The sequence below is a fragment of the Lithobates pipiens genome, unplaced genomic scaffold, assembly GCF_037356315.1.
Source record: "Lithobates pipiens isolate NorthernLeopardFrog02 unplaced genomic scaffold, aLitPip1_a1.2 Scaffold_18, whole genome shotgun sequence".
Classification (NCBI taxonomy): domain Eukaryota; kingdom Metazoa; phylum Chordata; class Amphibia; order Anura; family Ranidae; genus Lithobates; species Lithobates pipiens.
The window spans coordinates 385378336-385398522 of NW_027507758.1; the positions used below are offsets into that span (position 1 = coordinate 385378336).

The 20187-nt window shown below is 42.9% G+C and overlaps 1 protein-coding gene across 2 annotated transcripts in view; it reads left to right on the plus strand.

The window, feature by feature from the left end:
- The window catches only part of MCPH1 (microcephalin 1), a 527088-nt gene that overhangs the window by 268113 nt on the left and 238788 nt on the right, over window positions 1-20187 (plus strand). For both annotated transcript variants that reach the window (XM_077487779.1, XM_077487778.1), the window contains exon 12: window positions 12366-12443. In XM_077487779.1, the coding sequence (XP_077343905.1) occupies window positions 12366-12443 (78 nt within the window). The remainder of the gene's footprint in view (window positions 1-12365; window positions 12444-20187) is intronic.

Sequence of the window (20187 nt, forward strand, 5' to 3'; positions counted from 1 at the left end):
CACTTTTTCTTCACATCAAGGGGGGCATTGACGAAGTCCATCTGACCAATCATCTTTCTCTAAGGGGCGATTGCTGGGAGGTCACCACGTTATGACCATGTCTCAGGTACCGTTTTCTATAGGTATTCCTATCTTTGAGTACCTACAATTTACAGATAAAAGATATGTATAGATACAGGCTGGTGGTCTTCTTAAATTTTTCTACATGTTCAAAAAGTGCCACATCCCATTTAAAAATTATACAAAGGAAAGGGAATGAGAAGAGGAGGGACTGGAGGGCAACCAACCCCCGGGACTTTTTTTTTTTTTTTTTTTTTTTTAAGGTTAAATTGTTTTTATTGAAAGAAACGGTATACAATACAAGTATAATGTACTCATTCCAGATGAAAAAGTGTTACAGGTACATGACAAATATTAAACAAAGTAAGAAAAAGAAAAAAGATATGCTGGATCACGGAAAAAATACAAAAAAAGAAAAAGGATCACAAGGGGAAAATAACAGGACAAAGAAAAAAGGAATTGCAGTACGGTTGACAACATGAAACCGGTTTTTTTCCTAGGTTAATCTCCAACATTCAACTCTAGCGCGACAAAAGTAGCTAGTATTTAAAATGAAACATATGTCCTTATAAGGTAACGGTTTCCATATGACTCCTCCGCACCCCAAATGGGATCACGCTGTGTCAGAGGAGTCATACCAAGCCTTGTTGAGTAACTTTTTCCACAGAAGGCGTGGAATTGCATTGTACATCATAGAGGAGGCTACTTTCTATACCAATCCGTCCAACATTTCCATTGCACGTCTACGTTGTTACTACACGAGTTCCTAAAGGCCAATGACCTTTCATATTGAAAATTGAGATTCACTTGAGCTAGAACTTCTGATGGATTTGGGGATAGTGAGCTTTTCCAATGTCGTGCGATAATCAACTTAGTTGTGTTCAGAATTTGAATTACTACTGTACGGAATTGGGTCGGATAAGTATCAATTCCGAGGTGTAGAATTGCTAAGGCGGGGTCTGGAGGTTGTAGCACACCTGTAATTTCAGCGAGGATGGTGAACATTTTCCTCCAGAAACTAGAGATGCTTTTACAATGCCAGAATATGTGCAATGTCGTACCTACGTTACCACAATCTCTCCAACAGAGAGGAGATTGTGTATTAAACATTCTAGCTAGTTGGTGGGGAGTCCTATACCATTTATGTAAGATCTTTTGAGTGAGCTCCCAGTGGCTTACACATCGAGTAGCAATATATGTGCATTTAAGGGCCCTGCTCCATTGAATAACATCGTAAGATTTGTTCAAATCCTTTTCCCACGTTAGCATGGACGAGGACTTCACCATTTTCTTTTTTATATTGGAGGATGTTATAGAACACTGAGATTCCCTTTCCCACCGTGGTGGGGGAGAGAAGGAACTTCCATGCCGAGCTGTCAATTTCAGTGTTTGGTGGAGGAAACTTTAGGAGAAAGGATGAAACCTGTTTATACAAAAATTCACTCGTTTGGGGAATAGCATATGTAGATTTTAATGAGTGGAAAGGTATTAGTTGTGAATTGGAGTATAAGTCGTCAACCCACTCTAATCCATTCTCCTTCCATACAGTAACTTTACTATATGGGAGTAGAATGTTCAGTGTTTGAATTGGGAACCTGATGGTGGCTCCAAGGTTTTCCCTCGGTTGTTGCAGGCGTAAGTGTCTCCAGGCTAGAATAGTAGCCATGATCGTAGGGGAAAGGTAGGTTAAGGTTCTAGGTCTCCAAGCGTCAGCCAGTAGAAAAAGACTTAAGTGGGAGGTGTTCGCTATGGAAGCTTCTAGATTGGTCCATAAAGGTTCAGATCCCTGTAGGAACCAATGCTTAGTTTGCGATAGAATTGCTGCCCAGTAGTAGTCCTTAATGTCAGGGAGGCCCATTCCTCCCGCATTTCTATGTGTTATAAGTTTGTTAGAAGGGCATCGAGCCCTCTTTCCTTGCCATATGTATTGTTTAAGGAGTTTACTTAGGTCCTGGAAGTGTGACTGTTTATATACTATTGGTAGGGTTCTGAAGATATATAGTATTTTTGGCAAAATCATCATTTTGTAGGACGCTATTCTTCCTGCCCATGATAGCTCTGTTTTAGAGAATTGTGAAATATTCTTCTTCACATCTTGTAAAAGGTTTTTGATATTTACTTCTGCTATATGAGATAAGTCAGTCGTTAGCTGAATGCCTAAGTAGGGGATTTGTTTGGAGGTCCATACGTACGGGAACGTTTTTTTGAGATGCGAGCTTGTGTGTTGGTTTATTCCTAAGTTCAATATTAGAGACTTGGTAAAATTCACCTTATAGTACGAAATATGACCGAACCTTTCTAAGATTTCATGCGCGAAGGGTAGAGATACAGCTGGGTTAGTTAAGTATAGGATGAGATCATCTGCGAACAAATTAACTATATGGTTCTTATGGAGGACTTTGAGACCCGATATGTGTGGATGTGATCTAATGGTCTCCGCCAGGGGTTCTATCATCAGATTAAATATAAGAGGGGACAGGGGGCACCCCTGGCGGGTACCATTCGATATTTGGAAGGATTTAGACAAGTGTCCCATAGTAAACACCTGAGCTGAGGGGTTGGAATATAGTGCTAAGATAGAAGAAAGGGCCTCCTCCCGAAAACCGAATTTTTGCAAAGCCGCCGCCATGTAGTCCCACTGGACTCTATCAAACGCCTTCTCTGCATCTATAGATAGAAGCAGAGAAGGCGTTTTCCGAGCCGTTGCCTGGTGAATAATATTAAGCAAGCGCCTTGTAGCGTCCGACGCCTGCCTCCCCTTCGTGAAACCAGTTTGATCCGGGTTTATCAAGGTTGGCATAAGATCAAAAATTCTATTTGCTACCATTTTGGCATATAATTTAATGTCTCCATTGAGAAGGGAGATAGGGCGAAAATTAGCCGGTGTATCAGGAGATTTACCTGGTTTGGGTAAGGTAACGACGTAGGCCTTGAGCATTTCTGTTGGAAATGAACCGGTCTTCCTGGCTGTATTAAAGATCGAAAGGAGATGAGGGGACAATATTTTGGAGAAGGTTTTATAATATGTATTTGATAGTCCGTCAGGGCCAGGGGATTTTCCTAATGGTAGGGAGTGTATAGCTTTCTCTAATTCGCTAAGTGTAAATGGCTCATTAAGGTCATGTAGTTGGGTATTGGATATTGAAGGTAGTTGAATTTTGTCTAAAAAGGAATCTATTTGTTCGTTAGATGGTCTGGAGGAGTTGGGATCAGCGTGTAGGTTGTATAAGGCTGCATAATAATCCGCAAATGCATTTGCGATTTCTTGAGGGTGTTCCATTCGCTGTGCGGTCTTAGAGTGGAATAAGAATGGAATTGCTGTTTTGACACGTTTTTCTTTCAGGCGATTGGCTAAGAACTTACCTACCCTATTATTATGTCCGTAATAATTAAGTCGGAGCCTTTTCATGGCTCGGTCGTGTATTGTGCAGTACCATTCTCTAATTTTGCAGCGTACATTGTATATTTGGTTTGCGAGGTCAGCAGATGGATTTGATTGATTGCGGGTTTCTAGATTACGCAAGTCAGCTAATAGGTCATTTAGCGTGGAAGCTCGGATTTTTTGGATTTTGGATTTAATTTTAATTAAGATTCCCCTTATATACGCTTTGTGTGCGTTCCAATTGTTGAAGGGACTAGTATTAGTAGGGTCATTAATGATGAAGTATTCATCGAGCTGTTGGGCAATTTCTTTATGCATTTTCGGGTCTTGTAGAATGGTTTCATCATTTCTCCAAATACGTACCGGGACATGGGATCTGCCACTATCAATATGAATTACAACAGGAGCATGGTCCGACCATGTAATGTCAAAAATAGAAGATTTTGTAATTCTATGTAACATGTTCTTATCCGTAATAAACATATCCAACCTGGAGTAGGAATTAAATCTGGGGGAGTAATATGTGTAAGATCTTTCACTGGCGTTAAGGCAACGCCAGGCATCAAAAAGTTCCTCTTTAATCAAGAAATCTTTAAATTTGGGGAGATGATTCCGAACTCCAGAGGATGTGTCTAAATCTTTATCTAGTATCATGTTGAAATCCCCACAAATCAGGATGCTGCCAACTCGCATCAGTTCTATGCGGTTAAAAACTTTCTTCAGGAACCTTAACTGGTGCGAGTTAGGAGCATAAATACTCGTAAAAGTAATAGGGATTTTGTTCACTTTACATACCAGAACAATGAATCTTCCATCAGGGTCAATAAAAGAGTTATCAAGTACAAAATCAACCGAGTCTCTTACCGCGATCATTACCCCCCTTTTTTTAGCTGAAATCGAAGAGTGCACAATGAATGGGAAGTTTTTATGCGTGCAAGGCGGCATGGACATTTTGTGGAAGTGAGTTTCTTGTACCGCCAATATGTCTACATTCAGTTTGGTTGCTTCTTGCCATAAAGATCGTCTTTTGGCGGGGTGGTTGAGACCCCGCGCGTTAAGCGACATTATATTAATGCTCATAGGTCAATAGCATGGAGCGACGTGTGCTAAAATGTAATGGACTCCAACTCGCTGTCCTAGAAAATACTCCCATCAGAAAGCAATGGAAAAACAAAAATTTAGCACAATCTAGTAGGAAGTGTCCACCTGTGATCGAATGTATACGAAATGCTGAAGAAAGTTTGTAGGGTAGTTAACAGAGAAAGGCATTCTGTAAAGGAATAGTTCCATCTGTAGTCTGTCAACCTGTGAACAAGGCTAAGCGCCATGAGATATTCAACCGTGAAAACATTAATTGGGAAAAAAAGGGGTAAATAACCTAAAACAAAAAAACACAAAACGACGTAACCAGGATAAAAAGTAAGGCCTTCAGAGACCGGGCACTGATGTGCCCAATGTGGAGGGGTAATGGTACGATGACAGGTACCTGTTGCGCTCGGGGAATTCTTATGGGTCCATTAACGGGAGGAGAACATGTGAACAGATCATATCAGGTGCGACGTGTTTTCGACCTTCTGGGCCTCACTACTTGCCAGTCGTCATGAATCTTGGCTGGAAGGTGTACTATCTGTTGATGAACAGGAGGCGTTGAGTCGGGAAGCACAATTTGCCATTGTCTCAGAAAAGGGAGACCTTCTTCCAAGGAGCGGATGATGTGGGTGGAACCATTATGGGTTACCTGTAGGGTAGCGGGATATTTCCATTTATATTGGATGTTGTGATTCCTCATGGCCTTAGTTAGCGTTGCCATATTGCGCCGAAGTTGCAAAGTGTATTGCGACAAATCGGGTAGAATTTTAAGGGTGGACATACCCTCAGGTAAGTTATTCCCTTTTCGTAATGCTTCCATGACTTTCTCTTTAGTGGTATAGAAGTGGAGTCGAAGCAGAACGTCCCTGGGGATTTCTTGAGGCAGGAAAGACGGTTTAGGGACCCTGTGGATTCTGACGATTGTCAGGTCCAGTGGTGACAATGACGGCACTAAGGTGCGAAAGAGGTCTTGGGCGTAGGGCAAGAGTTGTTGTGTAGTGACCGTTTCTGGGACCCCCCTAATTTTAAGATTGTTCCTACGGGAACGGTCCTCAAGGTCCGCCATTTTCCGTTGGATTTTATCAATAGCTTCATGGTGTGCTGAGTGCGAGTCCACCAATGTATTAAATGAGGAGGTGACATCACTCATTTTGTCTTCCACCTGTTGTACCCTGTCGCCAAGTTCGTTTATTTCAACTCTGCATTGGCGTAAGCATGTTGTCATGTCTGTTTGCAATGAGGATCTCAATAGCATTAATAGTTCCTTAAGCATAGTGTCAGAAATGGGTTGCCCTGTGGTCGGAAACTGTGCAAAAGGGTCTTGTGTGCACTGAGGGGTATGTCGGCCGCTGGTAAGGTCACTCACCTCCATATCCCTGTCTGTTGCCCTGGGTTGTGGGTGGGTGACTGGCTCCATCCTGGGTTTCGACTTGACTGGGCTCCTGGACGACGGAGACGTGTTGGGAGAGTCAGAGTCAGAGTCTGAAGATGGAGTTCCTGTGTCTTCCTCCATTTGCGCTGCATCTTCCGCTCGAGCCTCCGTGCACACTGGAGGCTGCAGTAGTTGCTGTGTGTGTCTCCCTCCGCCATCTTTCCGTGGCCCGCGATCTATGGCCGGGTAGTAAGCCGACATTTTAAGCTCGTTTGGCTGCTTCTGATGTTTCCGCGGCATGTTGAAATGCACGGCGGGTGTTTCCGAGATGCGGATTGCTGCCTGATTCCCCGAGCGCTGAGCGGAGCTCTTCTAGATAGCGGCCATCACGCTGCGCGGTCGCCACGCCCCTCTCCCCCCGGGACTTTTTTGACGGCACTAAATATGCTTAAACCATATATAAAATCATTTAAATTTTTATTTCGTGTACAAAAAACATTTTTCGAACAAAATAGACAGTTACATCCATTTAACATACAAAATACAAGGTACATATATAAATAAGTTGGTATGTGAGCTTATATGACTCCATCTATTACCACATTCATATATGATTTAGACTGCATTGTTTCTTTCCTACATGTTTCGCTCTTCAGAGCTTCCTCAGGACAATTGCAGCATACAGCAAACAAAAAAACTGAAATTATACAAGAAGATTTGTTTTAATACAAATACACAGTATTTCTGTACACACAATAAGCCCAAAACAAGGGCATGAGACATGTCCACCTAAATGGTTTAACATATCTGATTCAATCAGTCTAGTGGTGGATTCACTCCAGTCCGACAAATCGGCCCTAACAGCAGCGAAACCATCACCAAAAGAACATTTTTTCAAACACAGGGACATAATTGACACATCAATGATGGATAAACAAATTAATTGTTAGAACTATGCCAACCTGTACCTGGGGGGGTGGGAGCGCCAAATCTTTCGCCAGGAGAATCTACAACGATTCTTCGATCTAATACCAATGTGGCGAAGATTTATTGACGACATTTTTTTTTGTCTGGACGGGTGATGAAAAAGATCTGAATACTTTTGTAGATTTATTGGGCACAAATTCTTTTAATTTAAAATTTATCATGGAAAAGAGCTTGTCCAGGATAACTTTCCTTGATGTGCAAATCTTTACTGATCTGGGAGGGGGGATTCAATCAACTCTCCACCGGAAGGCAACTGCGGCAAATTCACTTTTGCATGCATCGAGCTCACACCCGTCCCCTCTGATAGCGAGTATCCCATACGGACAATATCTCTGGCTTAGACGGAATTGCAGCAATCATGAGGACTTTAATTTAGAAGCTAGGGAATTGAGACTACGCCTCAGTCAAAGAGGCTACAGTAACAAGAGCCTTAAAAGGGCCTATACACAAGCCAAAAAACAAAATAGGGCTTCTTTAATACATAGTCATAGACCGCCTAGAAACATTGAAGGGGTGAGATTCATCACCACGTTTAATGAACAACATCAGCAAGTCAAGGGGATCCTTCAGAGATATTGGTATCTCTTAAGGGGGGATCCCACCCTAGCTAAACATCTCCCGGAATATCCGGGTATCACATATAGGAGATCGCGATCTTTGAAGGACTCTCTAGTACAAAGTCATTTCTCTCCTCCCTCGAAGGTGGGTTCCAAAGCAGGATGCACCCCTTGCCACAAATGTGGCTTTTGCCAATATTTATTTGCGTCAAAATCTATACGCTTGCCAAATGGCCACATTTTTAAGCCTAAATTTGCTGTAACATGTCAGTCAGTGGGAGTGGTATACATTATGATCTGTCAGTGCAATGCTTTTTATGTTGGGAAGACGAAGCGTCCCTTCTTCCACCGCATCAGGGACCATGTGTCCCTGGTGCGGGGGAGGAAGATGGAAACCCCAATCAGCCGACATTTTGGCTTATACCATCAGTTCAATGATAACCTCATGCATTTCTTCCCCTTGGAATATGTTCCTCCGGGAGAAAGAGGGGGAGACTATAATCATATTCTCTTACAACGGGAGACTCGATGGATACATAATTTGTAGGCCACCCGATCTCCGGGACTCAATGACGCAATTAGTTTTAAACCTTTCCTTGCATAGGTAGGGAGGAAAGAGACGTGAGGTAAAGAGAGGTTCTAAACTTTTTTTTTTTTTTTTTTTGCGCACTGGACAGTAACATAATTAGAAACTTGATAATAAAAAGGTGGTTATTTGAAAGCCACAAAACAATGGGGTATTCAAAAACCAGCGGACTGTGGTAGGGGCTCTATGCTTTAAAAGGGACCCTCTAAATATCTTTTGCCCCCTTTGGTCTGTACGGGCACCCTGGGGCGGGTTTGACCTACAACCCTCTTCAACCAGTTGAGGGTTTGGTTAGCCCGCCCCGTTTCTAATATGGGATATTCCCCTTCTTTGGTTTTGCCGGTTTGCTGCAAGTAAACCAGTTTCTTTTCCCATCTTTTGAAACCAGAGACATATGGCGATCGACATTCGTGTCGGGGTACCTTTGTCCCTATGTACTTGAATTATGACCCATCCGAATTCAAAACCAGGGCATACAGCCCTTAACCATCAAGGTTACCTGTCTCTGACCAAATGGCAGATCTTGGTCATAGTACAGGCTTTGATGGGTCACTACTGGCAAAATCTCTGATTCCGGCCAGAATCCCAAATGGCCGACGCGCTGTATGGACGTGAAATACGTCCTTCGCACATGCGCATTGGACATCTACATGCGCGTGAAGGGGATCCTCCCAATAGGTGTGCCCGCAGCCCGGCGGTGACGTCAGACGCCGCCGGGCTGGAGGCACGAGTTAAATACGCGGCTCCCGGCCAGTGTTATCCAAGTCAGCATTAGGAGCTGACACGTGGAGCCGCCAAACGGACGGATGAAACTTTGAAATTTCCCCGAGTAGACCACGGTGCTTTACCTAACAGGTAGGACAAACATGTCCTTACTGGACTAATTGGATATTCCTGAAGTCCTAATTTTAGGACCATGCATTTTTTACTTTTGAGATGGCTATAGAAAATTGATGAAGACTTGGTTTTTTCGTTTATTCTTCTGTTTCAGAGATCAGCACAGAGAAATTTCTCATGTTTAGCAACATACTTTATCCAATCTCTATCTGACAATATATGGTACACGTGGACACCGGGCAGTTTGAACTGGTTCTATTTCTTTACTGCTTTGTTACTATCAGGTATGTCTAGAATATGGACTGTGCCATTTGATAAATATATTCCAATGGCTGAGATATACTATATAAGTGTTGCTCGTGCCTCTCCAGATCCTTTTGGGGATAGGAATGAGGGATCCCTAAAAGGGGCTCTTATCGCGGTCCGCTGGCTTGATGAATAAAGGAGGAAAAGACTATTTGTCCTCATTTCAGTGTTAATTGATATACGTAACATATGATAACAACAACAAACAATAAAGGCAACTTACCAGATACATGGGGTAAGATGTTATTTTGTTGAGTATTATGCATATTTCATAGTCCAGTTGCTCATTTATATTTCATTTTTTCTTTTTTAATTCTGATTTTTTATAACCCTGTTTGCAATCTCCTTAAAGGAGAAATATATTACCTATGTACTTAATCTGGGGATGCCATTCATGGAAATGGTTTAGTTGCTCCCTTTCTAACAATTAATTTGTTTATCCATCATTGATATGTCAATTATGTCCCTGTGTTTGAAAAAATGTTCTTTTGGTGATGGTTTCGCTGCTGTTAGGGCCGATTTGTCGGACTGGAGCGAATCCACCACTAGACTGATTGAATCCGATATGTTAAACCATTTAGGTGGACATGTCTCATGCCCTTGTTTTGGGCTTACTGTGTGTACAGAAATACTGTGTATTTGTATTAAAACAAATCTTCTTGTATAATTTAAGTTTTTTTGTTTGCTGTATGCTGCAATTGTCCTGAGGAAGCTCTGAAGAGCGAAACATGTAGGAAAGAAACAATGCAGTCTAAATCGTATATGAATGTGGTAATGGATGGAGTCATATAAGCTCACATACCAACTTCTTTATATATGTACCTTGTATTTTGTATGTTAAATGGATGTAACTGTCTATTTTGTTCGAAAAATGTTTTTTGTACACGAAATAAAAATTTCAATGATTTTATATATGGTTTAAGCATATTTAGTGCCGTCAAAAAAGTCCCGGGGGTTGGTTGCCCTCCAGTCCCTCCTCTTCTCATTCCCTTTCCTTTGTATAACCTACAATTTACAATTCGCTGACCAGCAGATTATTGCCCAGTGTGTAATTCACTACAAAATATAAATGACAGATTTAAGATGCCTACTTTACCTCGGAGGGATGTCTGTTAACTTTGTAGTCACTAAAGCGCTAAGTCAGAAACTTTTACAAACCCTGAGATGGGTAATTAGGAAATTGATAAGAGGTTATGGATTGTATGAGCTGAAGGTGAAGGGGGAGGTCACTGCAGCTATGTTATCTTATGACAAGATGGCACCTGCACACTGTGACCTAAACAAAATGGCTGCTACACACACAGCTAATCGGGAGCCCAGTGTGCAGGACCATTACAGACAGGGCCCTCTGATTTCTACTGTGTTGTAATTGTACTGTCTGCTCCTATGTTGTAAAGCACTGCGTGAACTGTTGGCGCTATATAAATTCTGTATAATGATAATAATGACTACACTCTGTTAGGATAGATGCCACCTGCTTATAGTTTTTTATCTGGCTGTTAACTTTACTTTTTATATACTTTTTTGTTTTTTACTTTTTAATCCAAATATATATGGATCCTGAAAGGATGTCAGCAGGCACACTAGTGGTTAAACTCAGCCCTCCCGGTGGCAGAGAATAATGAGCAGATTGCAAAGTTATTTCCATTAAAGTTACTAAGAGTGAGAACCTACAAAAGAATAATGTCGTTAAATGTCAGGCAAAACAGGGGATCTCTTACTGTATACAACAGAAAGTCTCACTTTAACATATGAAAGGAAAAATGGCCCAAGATTGTAAGTAAATAATATTTTTTAATCTTTAGCTGTATATTTTGTGGCATTATCATGTACCACCACCAAAAAAAAAACCTGCAAAATAAATTCTCTTACTGACGATCAAGGCAATACCACATATGGTATGTGTTATTTGTTTATTGTGCGTGTAGTGTAGCAAAGAAACAATAACATGTTTTTTTTTTTCTTTCTTTGTTTGTCCTACCTAAACACCGTGACACGAACTCGTCTCCCACTTAATATACTAATTAAACCTTTTTTTTTTACCTAACATACAATGACTAACATTGCCACTGTCACTAAGGCGGCTTTCTCACTGGAGTGGGCGTTGACAGTTTTAGTGGCGCATTACTGTCATTTTAGCGGCGCTATTCGGCCACTAGCGGGCACTTTTAACCCCCACTAGCGGCCGATGAAGAGGTTAAATGCCCCGTGTAGCACCACTGCAGAAGCGCTTTGCAGGCACTTCAGCAGCATTGCCCATTTATATCATTGTGCAGAAGCGCTCCTAAGATGCAGGCCTAAGAGCAAGCAGGACTTTTTTCAACGTTCTGCCAGCGCATCACCTCACTGTGAAAGCTCTCAGACTTTCACACTGAGACTGCAATGGGAGGTGTTTTTCAGGGGCTTTATATATGCTATTTTTAGCCCAAAAGCGCCTGAAAAATGCCCCAGTGTGAAAGGGGTCTGACCATAACTGACACTAAAGCCTAGTACACTGGGGCCAAATGTTGGTAGACATCGAGACGTTGGCGGTACAGTCTTTACTGTAGTTTTAGCAGTGCTATTTGGCCACTGGCGGTGCTCTTTTAACCCCCGCTAGTGGCCGAAAAAAGGTTAAAGCCACCGCAAAGCTGTAGGAGCTGTGTATACACGGCTCTGAAAGTGCCCCTGCCCATTAAAAATCAATGGGGCAGCGGCGCCGAACATCCAGCAAAGTGCCGCTGCCCCATTGATTTTTTTAATGGGCAGGGGCACTTTAGGAGCCATGTATACACCGCTCCTACAGCGCTGCAAAAACTTTTTTTTTTTTTTTTTACCATCCTGCCAGCGCACCACTACAGTGTGAAAGCACTCTGACTTTCACACGGGAGAGACAGGAGAGGCTCTTTACAGGCGCTATTTTTAGCGCTATAGCGCCTGTAAAGCTCAGTGTGAAAGCAGTCCTAGTCTTGCCTACACCACTAACCTGGGCAAATAGACATGGTGAATCTTGTCAGCAGTGACAGACTTACTAGAGGTTATAACCTTTCCCTACTCATAAACGTAAAAAAAAAAAAATAGTTTTCTATACAGTAACCTTTTTCTGAGAATTCTTCTTTACTCACTATTTCCAATGTTTTTTACTTATACAAACAAGGTGATGTTTACACTTGAGATATCAAGGTTCTGAACTGTTCTATCTTCTTTCAGATTCTCTGGTCTTTGGAACGCGGACAGTGGATTCCTGAAGAACCATATGAACTTTCAGAACATTTCCCAGGAGCTCCAGTAAGTGAGAGATTTTTTTGAACTATTGTTTGTTGTTTAGTACTGACTTCAAATTTTGCTTGCTTGAGACACATAACACACAGCTCAAACGGCTGATACAAAACAAAAGTTTGTACCTACCTGTACTAAAAATAATATTGTGGACTTTTTTTTTTTTAAACAAAATTTTCCTTTTTCATCAACATCTGCTCATCTACATGAGCTTGTGCATGTTACCGTATATACTCGAGTATAGGCCGACCCGAATATAAGCCGAGACCCCCAATTTACCCCCAAAAAAACTGGCAAACTTATTGACTCGTGTATAAGCCGAGGGTGAGACATGCCTGTCCATCCCTGTGTGTGTGTCCGTCCATCCCTGTGTGTCCGTCCATCCCTGTGTGTCCGTCCATCCCTGTGTGTCCGTCCATCCATCCCTGTGTGTGTGTGTGTCCATCCATCCATCCATCCCTGTGTGTGTGTGTGTCCATCCATCCATCCGTCCCTGTGTGTGTGTGTGTGTCCATCCATCCATCCCTGTGTGTGTGTCTCCATCCATCCATCCATCCCTGTGTGTGTGTGTCTCCATCCATCCATCCCTGTGTGTGTGTGTCTCCATCCATCCATCCATCCCTGTGTGTGTGTGTATCCATCCATCCCTGTGTGTGTGTGTCTCCATCCATCCATCCCTGTGTGTGTGTGTCTCCATCCATCCATCCATCCCTGTGTGTGTGTGTCTCCATCCATCCATCCATCCCTGTGTGTGTGTGTATCCATCCATCCCTGTGTGTGTGTGTCTCCATCCATCCATCCCTGTGTGTGTGTGTGTGTGTGTGTGTGTGTGTGTGTGTGTGTGTGTGTGTGTGTGTCCAGCCTACCTGTGTCCCGAGCCTCCGTCCCGTGCCTTGCCTCCGTCCCGTGCCGTGCCTTGCCTCCTTGCCTCCGTCCCGTGCCGTGCCTTGCCTCCTTGCCTCCGTCCCGTGTCGTGCCTTGCCTCCGTCCCGTCCCGTGCCGTGCCGTGCCTTGCCTTGCCTCCGTCCCGTGCCTTGCCAGGATCGCCGCTCTTCGTCGGCGCCTCGGCGGCCATTCTAAAATTCAAAAGCCGCGCCTCCGCCTTCGCCTGTGATAGGCGGAACACTGAATTTCCCAGCAGCCTGTGTTCCGCCTATCACGGACATCGTCTCATCCTCGTCCGTAGTACGAGGATGAGACGATGTCCGTGATAGGCGGAACACAGGCTGCTGGGAAATTCAGCGTTCCGCCTATCACAGGCGAAGGCGGAGGCGCGGCGTTTGAAGGGTAGAATGTCCGCTGTCTGTCTGCTCGACACGCTGATCGAGCAGGCAGACAGCGATGACTCGAGTATAAGCCGAGGGGGGCACTTTCAGCCTCAAAAAAGAGGCTGAAAATCTCGGCTTATACTCGAGTATATACGGTAATTTGTCACTTTGTGTCTAAATGTATATCATACACCTCTGCAATGAAATGTTTAAGATACTGCAGGTAACTGCTCTATGGTGGATACAGCCGCAGCTGTCAGCCTGTCATTGCTTTATACAGAGTTTATGGCTGCAGCTGTCCTCAATCACCTGTCAGCCCAGTCGCAGTAATATGCTGTCTGTTGCTGCTCTTCAAGCCTCTTTTCTGTTTAAAGGCTTACTATCTTTAACCTTGTTAGTAGAGATACGTTTAGGCCTCCTAAATCATTTCCAGATGAATTCTGAGCTTGCACTCCATTTGCTGCAGCCCATTCACTCCTGCCCCGCAACCCACTTTTGTTTACGTGAGCTGAGGGTTGAGAATGACCAAGGCCACAGCTCATTGGAGTTTAAAAAAAGAAAAAAAAAAAAGTGAGTATGCCAAGAGATAAGTTTAGATGTCTATGCTCATCTCAACATGTCTCAAAATTTTAGTTTTGTACTTTACAGCATGTTTTGTTTTCTGGTTTAAAGCATTCATGTTATGACTGATTTCTGATTGGGACTCTAAAACAAAGTTAATACTGCAGCTGCAGGAACAGATTCACAGGACTCAATCACTGTGTTTAAAATGTCCGTTCAGTGTCAAAATTTATTATTACATGTTATTTTATACATAGATAAGAAAGGGGTGGTGTGAGATGTTATTAAAAACTAACAAATAGAAATATGTTATTAAGAGCTAAACAAATAGAAATATATTATTAAAAGCTAGCGAATAGAACAATTGCAAAAGTAAAACAGTGAGAAGGGAGGGGGGAGTAGAGAGTGTTTAGTAGGAGAGGTTTCTGTGTGTTAGGTGAAGGTTACAGAACACTAAAGCAAAGGAGGACAAAATGGAGTCTCTTGTGCTTAAATGAACAGTACAGTGAATGTCCATGTCATTTCCCTCCTTTTGTTTATTTGACACCATTCTTCTCCGCGTTACATTCAGCCGATTGCTGGTAACTCCTGTTACATTGGCGCAGAGAGACGGCGTCCTGTTCAGCTCTCTCCTAACTTTCTCACAATAATGGGTTCATCAGGGCTGGTGGACCATTTGTCAGTACAGCGGGTAGTCACACGGAGGCACAGCCTGATGAGGAAGTAAATGACAAATATGAGAAATAGGAACATTGCAATGTAAGCGCCTAGTTTCTGTAACCATGTTGCTATACCATATAAAAAGTCACCAAAACCTCCTAAAGCCTTAAAGGGGTTCCATCCATCTTTAGCAATATCTCTGGCCTTATTCTGTAGTTCTCTTATCTTAGCAAGATGTCCTTTTATAATGTCCTCATTATCAGAAATGTATATACAACAGTCGGTGCGAAATAACTTACACATCCCACCTTGAGCTGCAGTGAGAAAATTCAGCGTTAATCTGTGCTCTAATACTACTTTTTTAATCTGAGCCATTTCTTCACTTAATAAACCTATATCAGTGGTAGTAAGGTTAATAATCTCATCTACAATTCTAGTGTAATTATTTATTCTTTTCATTGCTTCAATTCCCCATCCTGTCCAGGAAGGGAACCATGACCATGCCATGTCGCCTTCAGTGAACAGCTCTCTTTTGAACACTAAAGGGTATTCTGGACTTTGATCTGCTCGCACTGTATCTTTGCGAACAGCCAAAGCAGGTGCTAACTTCCCAATATAACATGTACCTGTAACATTAGCAGGAAGCCAGGCGTAAGCTTTATTTCCACATATATAATATAACCCTCTACGTATGGACGGTATGCCTGCGCCTAAGAAACTGGAAGCAATAACATGGAATCTCAGGTAACCGATATTTTCACATATTGGGAACTGTGAACAATTTGTACTATAAAGGGTTCTATTTAGTTCTGGATCTGGGATATAATAATATTGACCATGGTTTCCTCCATAAACTGTAATCTTTGCCCTGGTGCAATCTGAATTGCCCAACCGTGTACATTTAGTGTTAAACGGGCATGTAATGTTTAAACAAATCTGTGGAGTGTCTATCTGTTTCGAAACCATCAAAGTTACTGATCTGTGCTCATTAGCTGTGGAGACGATGTATGAGCCATTTATTCTGGTCCTGTTTAGATCAGTGAATTTGAGAGGCATTGCTATCATGGGTATTGTTCCTGTTTGGGGATGTAAGTGAGAACACACCCAGCAGTCACTAGCGTTGCTATGGGTTGCATACAATTTTAACATTTGTATGAAAGGGTTATGTTTCCATGTCTCAGTTCTCACAAACAACAAAAAGAAAAAGAACAACATCATCATTTTTTCAAAGGATATCATCACTTCAGGATTTTCTTGCAGTGACTGGCGTGAATCCAGGAGGGCTTTCCTTCCAACTTGACTGCGGAACCGGTTGTCAAAAGCACCAAATGTGGTCCGTCAAATTTTGGTTCTAGCGGCTTTCTGACGTGTCGCTTGACCACCACCCAGTCACCTGGTTGGATTCTGTGAATACCTGAAACAGAATCTGGGTCGGGGATAGATTTATAAACACCTTCATGTATTTTATTCAAAGTTCTTTGCAAAATCTGAACATATTCTAACAGACTAGAGTGAGAAGCCTGCAACTGTTGGGGAAAATATAGCCCTGTTTTGGGTGGCCCTCCAAATAAAATCTCATAGGGGGACAGCCCATGTGGTTGTTTAGGGGTAGTTCGTACAGAATATAGGGCTAATGGCAAAGCTTCCACCCATCCTTTTCCTGTATCTGCTTTAATTTTTGCACATCTGTTTTTCAAAATTCCATTAAGTCTCTCAACTTTGCCACTACTTTGTGGATGATAAGGTGTATGGAAAGCTTGCTGTATGTGAAGGGCTCCCATTACCTCTTTCATTACTTCCCCAGTAAAATGGGTTCCTCTGTCACTCTCAATAGTTTCAGGAACTCCATATCTACAAACTACTTCATTCAAAATTTTCTTTGCTGTTGTTTTTGCATTTGCTTTGGCTACCGGCCAGCACTCTGGCCAGCTTGAAAACATGTCAATACAAACTAAAGCGAACTCATAGGTGCCTATTCTGGGCATCTGAATGTAGTCTATTTGAATTCTTTGGAAAGGGAAATCTGGCCTAGGAGAATGCTTTTGGGGAACATGGACAGGCCTCCCTGCATTGTACAGAGCACAAGTGAGACATGAAGCACAAAACCTGGCTGCAAATGCACTAAATCCAGGTGCTATCCAATAGCAGTCAGTAAGTGCCACCATCGCGCCCTTAGCAAGATGACTGACGCCATGTGCCAGTTGTGCTAAAACTGGGTACAAACTCCTGGGTAGACACCACCTGTTGTCAGCGCTCCACAGGCCCTGCTGATTTTGGGTAGCATTACATTTGTTCCACTTATCCTTCTCTTCATCAGGGGCCTGGTTCTGCAACTGAATTAGAGTTTCTACATCCCACTGCTCTTGATGAGGGGAATCTGTCCCCGCTACCTGGGCGACCCCTACAGTGGGTGTGACTCCCAATGCCATAAGGGCAGCATCCTTTGCCGCTTGGTCCGCTAAAGCGTTTCCTCTGGCTGTCATGTCATTTCCCCTTGCATGCCCTTTTACCTTCAAGATGGCAACTTCTGCTGGTTTCTGAAAGGCCTCAAATAGCCGCTCTATGAGTTTTGCATGTCTCACTGGCTTCCCTGCACTAGTCAGGAAATTCCGTGCTTTCCAAATAGGCCCAAAATCGTGAGCGATTCCAAACGCATATCTGCTGTCAGTGTAAATGTTTCCCCTTTGATTCTCTAGGAGATGACATGCTTTGACTACAGCACACAACTCCGCTTCCTGTGCTGACATCTGGGGTGCCAATGCCTCCTGGTGTAAAATGGTGTCTGTAGTAGTTACAGCAAAACCTGTGTGTGGCTGACCATCATCGGTGTAAAATCTGGAACCATCTACAAATAAGTGTGTGTCACAATCTGATAAAGGCTCATCTTTTGCTGGTGTGACAGAGGCCCTTTCTACCTCCATCAGAGCCATACAATCATGAGAAAAACTCTCTGATTCTACATCAGTACCATTTGTTGCATCTTCCTCATCAATTATAGGAAGAAGAGTAGCCGGATTTAAAGTAACACACCGTTTGATTGTTAAATTCGATGGAGCAAAAAGAGCAGACTGGTACTTGTCAAATCTACTGGCAGACACATGTCTGGTATTTACTTGATTCATGATTTCCTGTACTGCATGTGGCACATACAGGATCAGAGCAGAATCTAGTACAAGCTCAGTTACTTTGTCTAGCAGCAAAATGCAGGCTGCTATGGCTCGCATACAACTGGGGGAGCCTTTAATGACAGGGTCTAATGAGGCTGATACATACATCACAGGCCTCTGTTTGTCTCCATGTAGCTGGGTGAGTACACCTGCAGCAAATCCATTGACTTCATGACAGAACAACGAGAAAGTCTTATTATAGTCAGGAAGTCCAATGGCGGGAGCTTCAGACAAAATTTTAATAAGCTCCTTCATCTGCAATTCATTTTCCCATGTGAGGTCGAAAGGGTTTCTAGTGGTAGCCTCATATAGAGGAGCCATAAGTTCTGATGCATTTGGAATCCAGTCCCTACAATATCCCACTAACCCCAGGAAGGCACGTAGTTGCCGTACATTTCTTGGCTTTTCAAATTTTTGTAGAGTTTTAACTCTATCTGGGGTTAGGTGACGGATTCCATGTGAAATGCAGTGACCCAGGAAGATCACTTTCTCTTGGCAGTATTGTAGCTTATCTTTGCTAACTTTGTTGTTACTGTTATAGAGAAACATGAGAAGGCTTACGGTTTCTCTGCTACAAATGTCTTTTGTATCAGAACAAATAAGCAAATCGTCTATGTACTGAAGCAAGACTGTGTTTGGGTGTGAGGGGGACCATTGGTCCAATACCTGCTTTAACGCAGTATTATATTCAGAGGGGCTACTCACACAGCCTTGGGGCAATCTTGTCCATGCTAATTTTTGGGCGTCATTGGTAAACGAAAAGATATGCCAGCAATCTGGGTGCAGAGGCACCGAAAAGAAAGCATTTGCAAGATCAATCACTGTAAAGCAGGTGCTGGAGGCAGGTATTCCACTTAGTAAAGTGTGGGGATTGGGCACAATCGGGGTATCTGCCTCAATTATTTTGTTAATGGCTCTCAAATCATGCACCATGCGGTATGTCACCTGCCCACCCTTCTTGTCTGGCTTCTTTGCAATTGGGAACAGGGGTGTATTGACTTGGGACTTAATTGGTACAACAACCCCTGCTGCTTTCAGCTGAGTGATTTGATCCTTTATCCCCTCAATCTGAGCAATACTCAGTGGGTACTGTTTAATCTGTGGGAGATGGGCTCCTGGTTTAATTTTTATCATGACTGGGGTGCAATCCAGCAGACCTACATCATATTTGCTGGTGGCCCATAATTCAGCAGGAATCACTTTCAATTCTGGTGGAAATGGCGGAGTGGAGTCTTGAATTAAAAATACTCCACACGCAGTATTTAAAACTTCTCCTGACAGACTACTGACCACTTGGACTCCTGTAGGAGTGTAGTCTATGTTTGCTAAAATTTGATTCAAAATGTCAGCTCCCAAAAGATTGGTAGGAACTGTGTCTGAAACTAACACTTTAGTGACAATTTCTGTTTGCTGTCCTAGCCTGAGTTTAAGTGGCTTGGACTCAACCAAATCAGTAGAGGTCCCGGTTAGGCCAACACCAGAGATAACATTTGTAGATAATAATCCTGGAGGTAAGTCCTCTATATTAAAAACACTTCGGCTTGCACCAGTATCTATTAAACAGGTTAATTCTGTTTCTCCTCCAGGATAGGGGAGTTCTCGTAAAAATACTTTTACTCTGGCCTCGGGACCATTGTCTCCCCTATTTAACATGATTGATACTGGCATGCCATTTTCCTATGCCTGATCCACTGCTTTTGGCAGAGAACTGGGATCAGCATGAGGTGCCTCTGAGCTCTTTTCCAGTCTACGGTCAGGAAGATGGCAGTATTTGGCTATGTGTCCTTCCCCATCACAATTGTAGCATATGATTGGTCCCCGATTGCCACGATTTCTGACATTGCCTTTACCTCTTCCTCTACCTCTCTGCTTCCCCACATACATAACCTTGGGTTTGCTGTCTTTTTGGTTAATCCTGTTTTCTATGGATAACAGGATAGGCAGGACGTCTCGAATAGACATATTGCCTGCCTCAGGCCTTGCTGTGAACAACTTTTCTTTCAACTGGGGTATTAAACCATCAAGAAACCTTTGTTTCACCAGTTGTGTAGATGGACTTGCAGTTTCTCCCGCCTTCTCTTCCTCTATTTTAATGCC